This window comes from Zingiber officinale, chromosome 1A (genome assembly GCF_018446385.1).
Source record: "Zingiber officinale cultivar Zhangliang chromosome 1A, Zo_v1.1, whole genome shotgun sequence".
NCBI lineage: Eukaryota > Viridiplantae > Streptophyta > Magnoliopsida > Zingiberales > Zingiberaceae > Zingiber > Zingiber officinale.
This window is the reverse complement of record NC_055987.1, coordinates 127,916,399-127,924,158: the sequence shown is the minus strand read 5'-3', so window position 1 is coordinate 127,924,158 and position 7,760 is coordinate 127,916,399. Positions and strand designations below refer to the sequence as shown.

The following is a 7,760-nucleotide window of genomic DNA, read 5'->3' as shown; positions in this document are numbered from 1 at the left end:
GGGCCCACATAATAAAAGATTGTGCAATCTCATTCTCTAAAAATTAGGATCATTATTTTTAATATATTAAATATATTTTTATGTATATTTTTTAAGAGAATGGAAAAGAATATGACTCACATGATTAAATATTTACATGATCTCAATTTATAAACTTCAAATTTCACAAAGATTTCATTATGGTTCTAATAGATATAGTCATAAAGAGACTCTCTTTTTTACAAATTAAATTTATTTTTAATTATGAATGTTATTTATAAAACATAATCTATTCCTCTTCAATATCTCTTAATCATAGCCTCCTCGTTACATTTCTCATTTGTTGGTGATGCTTTCTCTTTAATCAATAAGAACATGAATTAATTTTTTTTTATCTTATCCATACAATGCAAACTAAAAATGTAAAAATGTTAGTTTTTTTTTAAGTTGCCCCCTCTTCTCCTTTTCTAACTCCCTCTCTCTATGCTTCTCTTGCTCATTGAGATTCGAGAAGAGAAACTCCACGTTTCCACCTAACATCAACACGCTGATTACGATGCTTCTTGCTTGATTAAATTCAAATACTCATGCATTCATCCATATTGTGTCGGATCAAAATGGAAGATTTTATTATTTTTAAACAATAATGAATTAGATACCTTTACTATTTCACTTCCTTGATAGACATTAAGTTTAACTTTTATTTAGATATATTTACAGTAATAAATTATTCGATTTTTTCCTTTGTCTCCATTCTATCATTTATAATTGTTCTAGTTTAGGTAATAAAAAATATGGTTTATTTTTCCTTTTGCTCAGTGGTTAAAAAGACTTCCATTTAATTTTTGATAAATGATAATAATTGGTTTAGTCTCATTGTGATCTTTATTCAGTTTTGTCATTTTGTACATTATTTTTTATTTATTTATTTATTTTGCTTCGTCGATGATGATGAGTTGAGCATGGGAGTATGATTTTTTTAGTATTATTATCCTATTTTATTGTTCTTATTTTCTCAATTTTTTTCCTTTTTTAAGAAATATTCTCTTCGTCTTACATTTAAATAATTAGACATACTTCTATCTTTCTTCATTTTAAAACAATTTTGAATACAGTTATTTTTAGTTAAGTGAATTGTAAACTTAAAAAGTGAGAAAAATTAAATTATATAAAAAATATTTTATAAAATTAATATTTAATTTGTTAAAAAAAATTAAACCACCTTTTCAATCCAAGTTTAAATGAAAAAAAAAAGTGAGAATTTTTTTTTAAAAAACAACGTTAAAGGCCTTAAAAAAATTTTCCACCTAAGACCTTAAATAAACTTGAGTCTGCCCTATCTATAGCTCACTTTATTTAAAATAAGATTTCAAGTTTCCCTTCTCTTTCCTTAACCTTCCCTCACATTCTTTCAAATAGTGCATTAGGGTATAGTCATATTAAGGTGTGATGGAGCATCATACTTATCCATGTAGAAGTTAAATCTGTAATTTATCAAAGACGATGTTGATTTTCAAAAATCAACTCCATTTTAATGCTATATATAATTCTAAAATCAGCATTATAATGATACTTTTTGAATGCAGTAGGTTGATGGGAGGGTAATATATATATATATATATATATATATATATATATATATATAATATGATACTTTTTGAATGCAGTAGGTTGATGGGAGGGTTATATATATATATATATATATATATATATATATATATATATATTTATTTATTTATTTATTTATTTATTTTTTTTGAGAAATATGAAAGTTACTTTTGAGACTTTTGTAACTTTAAATGCACCCAGTTAAATTAGAAGGGGAAATATATACGTGGGATTAATGAATGTAGAGTTTCTAGATTCAACATGTATATTTGATAATAAACTGAAACTTTTGATTCTTTTGAACCTAATGAACGCGTTTGGAAGTGAAGAGCCCAATCTGTAGTGTGCTTTGAACCTACATAACGTTAATGGATACGGATTGTGCCCATCTGCAGGCAATAGCACCATAATATTGGGGATACGGATGGCATTGCCTATTCGCCTCGGTACGTGGCAAATCAAGATGCTGTATCTGTGTGTGTGTTTGTATATGATCAGGCCCCCTCTGTTGGTTTACCTAATACCTAACACACACTCCTCTTTCTCCACTAGGAACAAATTCAGTACAGAAAAGGAAACGGCCGAGGAAACCAAATTTTACTTTGCATGCCCCCTCCCCCGTTCTTATCGTCAAACGCTAGCTACAAGAAAAGTAGGGAGGACCGCGTTAGGTTGTATGCATTCGTATTTCATATGCTACAATCTAAATCCCTGTTCCTCACCAAGTTTCTCCACGTGTCCGTCGGTTTCACTTCCAGTTCATACTTAGGACCATTATGATTTTTCCCTATTCTGTCACACTCGATCGTCTAGTGTGGGTGGTCCAAATAAATAAATAAATAAATAAATTAATTAATTAATATATTATTTTTTCCTTTTCCGTTCTGTTCTGAATTGACTGTGAGATCGATAGATGAGCTACTGGCTTTGCTTTGTAGCAAGTGTTCAAGTTCAGCTGTTGGTTTTCACTTTGTGTTCCACTACTGCTTTGGGTGGAAATGGCTCGGCTTTATTGTGGAGCCTCCTCATCTTCTCTTCTACTTATCCAAGAGCTAGCTAGCTATCTAGCTGTCTCAGAGGCGTGCGGGGCGGGGCGGGGAAATTATATTCCGCATCCAGATCTCTCGAAGATGGGTCGTTCAAGGTGGAGAAGCAGGGTACGTGCATTCCAGCTGATCGATCGGAAAAATTGACCAGTAGAGGAAGGAAGTAGTCGGTTGGTCTTTCGCGTGCCCAGCTTCTCCACCGTGCACGGCCAATCTCTTCTTCCACATTGATCGAGCCGCGAGATCGATTTCCATGGCTTGAAGTTGCATGCCTACGCTACTACTCATGAGCCTCCATTTGCAAGTAAGTAAATAATCTACCATTTTTGTGCTTAAGATTCATTTTCTTGAGAGCTAGCTATCGAAGGAACGTGCATGGCGTTCCGCGCAAAGCATGAGATGACGATGTTAAACGGCAGCGCTGAAAACTCGCAACGATTTCTTTTTTTTCTTTTTTTTTTTCCTTCCCGTCTTTAATTTCTACGAAATAAAATTTACACGAATAATTGAAAATAAATAAATAATATATATTTTTTTTTTTCAAAATTCGAACTTTATGGAAATACGGTTACAATCTGATAACTGAAAACTGCATTCTAAATATAGCTATTTTTGGTTAAGAACATGATATATAATTTCGCCACGAATTGCGAATCGTCCGGGATTTTTTTTATTATTATTATTTGTTTGTTAGGGTTTGTCGTTGTTCGGATTCTTAATCGAGCCGTGGGGGGTTGAGGAGGCGGCGAAGAGATGTCGTTGTCCTTATCACTGTCGTCGTCGTCGGCGGCGGCGGTGGCGACCGTCGGGGTGGATAAGGCGACGAGCGACCTCTTGATGGGCCCGGACTGGACGTTGAACATTGAAATCTGCGACTCCATCAATTGCAATCGCTGGTGAGTCGATCTCTTGACCAATCCATGGGGCACCACGCTTCGTTTTTCCTGCGTTTCGTTGGACTTTATGGGCGAGTCGATCTCTTTCGGTTTGAATATTGAGCTAGGGATTTGATGAAGTCGTGATTCGACCTTGTTGAATGATTGGTTTTCTCTTGTTCTCTCGCTTCGGGCATGTGCGAGATTGTTATCTGTTCCTTGTCATTTTCCCCTCCTTTTTAAAAATATCCAACTCCACACGACATGGCCTTGCCCGCATTGTTTAAGATTAAATGCCGACATTGTTTAATCTGATGGATTGAGTTAGAAATTGACTGAAAGCATTTGGAGGGCCCAGATTCTCGTCTCTTGTCTTTGCAATTTCTTCAAATAGAGATTCCTGATTCCATTTATTGTCTTTTAATCATGCCCCATTTTCTTGAAAGTCTTATAGTTTATTGTGAATCAGGCCAGCGAAAGATGTGGTGAAAGCTGTGAAGAAACGTCTACAGCATAAGAATCCGAAAGTTCAGTTTTTGGCTTTAACGGTGCGTGCAAGTTTACAGTCTTAACAGATGCCAACCCTTGTAAAATATATATCACTGTCACTCTTGTTGATCAATAGGAAGAAAGCATCATGTGTGGGGATGTGGTCACATACTATGAAAATACCCTAATTCTCTATTTATACACACACACACACACACACACGCATTATATTCTTTGGACTATGCAGATTCTACACTGAAACAAACGTGTCCAACAACTGCTAGAAAGATACTATAGCTTTTTGAGTATAATGTGACTCTTTAACATGACTGCATTTGATAAAGGAGGCACATGTTGTCAATGGCAGAAGTTGTCACAGGTTAAAATCAATATATGATTCTTTCCATTTACAGCTTTTGGAGATGATGATTAAGAACTGCGGTGACTATCTACATTTTCAAGTGGTTGAACGTGAAATTCTACAGGAAATGCTCAAAATTGTGAGGAAGAAGGTCAGCACATTGTTGTCTCCCTTAATATCTTAATAGTAATGGCCTTGTATCGGAGTCATAGTGTACAAAATTCAAAAGCTTACATATTTCGACAGGCTGACTTGCAAGTGAGAGACAAAATTTTGGAATTGATTGATTCTTGGCAAGAAGCATTCGGCGGTTCTGGAGGAAAGTATCCTCAATTTTACTGGGCATATACGGACTTAAGAGTATGTTACTTTGCTTTCTAGTTCCTCATGTTGTGTAACTTCTTTTAACCTTCGGTAATGGTAATTCTTTCATAAGGAATTACTTTAGAGTTTCTTGACAGATGTTATGACAAGAGATTATCTACTGGTGAAGAGAAATTTTAGTTTCATTGAAATTTGAAGATCATTCCTCTTATTTAATGGCTGTCTAATTTAGAGTATATGACTATCATTACAGATAACTGATCGATCTTTGATTGTTTTCTCATGTGAGACAGAACTACTATTATGTGATAATGCATTTTAAACCCTCTTCATAATTATAATTCACACAACACATTTGCAGAGATCTGGTGTCATATTCCCAAAACGATCACCGGATGCTACTCTTACATTGACCCCTCCTGAAAATGCAACACCTTCAGTCAGGTATCCTCAGATAGCATATGGGACGTCAAATGGTTCTGGATCAAGACTAGACGAAGCAATGATGTCTGAAATGGCAACCCTAAGGTAGTTATTGTTAATGCACTCTGTTGTTGTGGAGCTAATTTTACCAGTTATATCTTCTATTCCTGTTAAAATTAGCATTTAAAAATTGTGAATCAGTTTAGCAGACCTTTCTGGCATGAAGACTGTGACAGATCTGTTCAGCGAGATGCTGAAAGCTGTGGATCTAAATGATCGCAATGTATGTTTCTTGATCAATTTTTGTCCATTGTTATGCTGTTCATAGAGCTTAAGATACTGTTATTGCCTTGTAGTTAATTCTGTAATTTACTCTTGTTAGGCTGTAGAAGATGAAGTAATCAAAGACCTTGTGCACCAGTGCCATGCCAACCAAAAAAAGCTAGTTGAATCTATCAATTCAATCAGGTATACTCCCATTAGTCCCCAATCTCTGAATAACAATTCTTTGGATTACATATCTCAGTGAACTTTATAGCTCTCATTTGCAATAATGAATGTCACTTCATAATAGTCTCTGGTAATTATTATTATTATTTTTTATTTATTTTCAGTTTTTTAATAAAAAAAAAGTGTTTTCTGTGTTTATTGTGAAACTAAAGCTGATACCTTGTAACAGTGACGCTGATGATGTGCTTCTAGCTCAAGCCCTTGAATTGAATGATAACCTGCAGAGCTTATTTGTAAAGTATGATGCATTAGCTTCTGGCTTGCCGGTTCCAGCCCAAGTATCTGAATCGACACCAAGTTCATTGCCCGTGGTTGCACCTCAACATTCCACAACAAGGCAATACAACAATGACGACAATGAAGAAGATGATGATGATTTTGCTCAGTTAGCTCGCAGGTCTTATCAGTAAACAATTTGTTCCCCATTACTCAATAGACTCTAAAGATGACTAAGACCTGATTCTGTACGCAGGACATTAAAAATGAAACCAGATGTCGCTCATGGCAAATCTACTGCACCCAGTGGCCAGTCGACTTTGTTTAACCAAAGCAATAATATGCTTTCGACTGGTGCATCAAGTGTAGAGGGAGGAGCATCATACATGTTGGGAAGTAATTCCTTGGCATTGCCTGATCCTCCGGCCCCGATCAAAATTTCCAGTAAAGACCAAGACATGGTTGACCTTTTCAGTCTCACCTTATTATCAAACCCATTGCCCTCTCATACTTCACTGCCGTCTATTCAATATGATGAAATCAAACCTCCAACATCTGTTCAGCCAACTGATTCTGAGCCATTTTATGCTCCTGAAAATAGTTATGTCGCCTCGTGGGCTAGAAAACAAGCCCCTACATGTCCACCACAATCGCACCTTCAACCAGAGCTGTTCGATAATTCATCTGCCTATCCTCCTCCACCATGGGCTACCTCTCCCGACAATGTCAATGCTAACAATCCCTTCGCTTATAATCCCTTCCTGTCAACTACTTATCAAAGCCATCCATTAGGAGTTGGTGCTGCTGCCGGTTACACTTCTCTCCATGATTCCCGACTCGTGCAACACTTCAATGGAGATGGCTCGAGGGTACATAATGCACCAGCAACAGGACAACCAATGGATCATCGACCTTATGTTTATACAAGCAGGTTATTTAGTGAATTGCTAAGCAAGAGAAATTCCAGTCCAGGTCTCGGCGACACGGGTAGCTCCGCTTCTGAAACGCCTCGCGGAGGCACTCACAATGAAAGAAAATAAGTTTCCCATGCCAAGAGTTCATTATCATATGGAAAATTCATTCTACTATTTCTTTGATTTACTTTATAAAAAAAATTTTATGCTTGTAAATTTTCAAACTGTGTTTTTATTTGTTGATTTGTTGCAGCAGTAATGCTGTTGAGCGCAAATAAAGGACTGAAATTGATACAATAAAGTCTATTCTTTCTGGCAAAAACAAAAAAGGGAAAAAGCAAAAGAAGAGAATTGTATTTTTTTTTTCCCATTTTTTTGTGTGGGTTGGTAGACACTAATTAGGTAAAAAGATGGCATAATATATATCAAGTTAGATTTATTGAATCATATTATAAATTAAAGTTAGAAATGAGAATAAAATTACTGATCATGTCTTGAAAGGGTGAGTTATGGACCACCAGTGATTGGCGTGAAAATTGACTAAGAGTAGGGCTTTCGATGAAGAACTCCAAGAACTACTTGCAAAGACTAGTAAAGAGAGGAGAAAAATCGTCAGTAAGTGGGTTAGGGAGGTCTTTGGCATAACTACTCTAACAATCAAATCAAACCAAAAAATAACATGAGCAAAATACTAGCGTAAATGGAAGAAGATATGAAAATATACGTGTGCGCATACTTGTACTAGAGGAAAAGGACTATCTTTATAATGTTTCTCATAATCCCCATATTTAATGAGGTATTATCTCGCTATTAGATAATCTGTCCCATCGACACGCTTACACCGTATCTAGTAATCACATCTCTGGTATGGAGAGGGTATATTGTCTATCTGTATACATATACGATGTTCTGACTCTCTAACAAATCCATGTGCTGTATTAATGGTGAAATGAGCCCCTAGGTCAAGAGGCCTATTGGAAGATGGACCCTGCGTAGAGAGCCCACTTTCTCATGA

The 7,760-nt window shown here is 35.8% G+C and overlaps 1 protein-coding gene across 3 annotated transcripts; it reads left to right on the top strand.

Annotated features, from left to right (window-relative positions):
- The first annotated feature begins 2,504 nt into the window (after positions 1-2,504).
- LOC122031975 (TOM1-like protein 6) lies at positions 2,505-7,046 on the top strand. Of its 3 annotated transcripts, XM_042591213.1 has the most exons (10): positions 2,505-2,937; positions 3,328-3,529; positions 3,978-4,056; positions 4,411-4,509; positions 4,605-4,718; positions 5,044-5,210; positions 5,307-5,388; positions 5,488-5,573; positions 5,785-6,012; positions 6,088-7,046. In XM_042591213.1, exons 2-10 carry the CDS (start codon positions 3,387-3,389, stop codon positions 6,869-6,871), a joined length of 1,782 nt encoding a protein of 593 aa, XP_042447147.1. In that variant the 5' UTR covers positions 2,505-2,937; positions 3,328-3,386; the 3' UTR covers positions 6,872-7,046. The 3 variants fall into 3 exon arrangements, with proteins under 3 accessions (XP_042447147.1, XP_042447156.1, XP_042447164.1); XM_042591222.1 differs by lacking the exon at positions 3,328-3,529; XM_042591230.1 differs by lacking the exon at positions 2,505-2,937 and having other exon boundaries at positions 3,392-3,529; positions 3,963-4,056.
- The last annotated feature ends 714 nt before the right edge of the window (positions 7,047-7,760 follow it).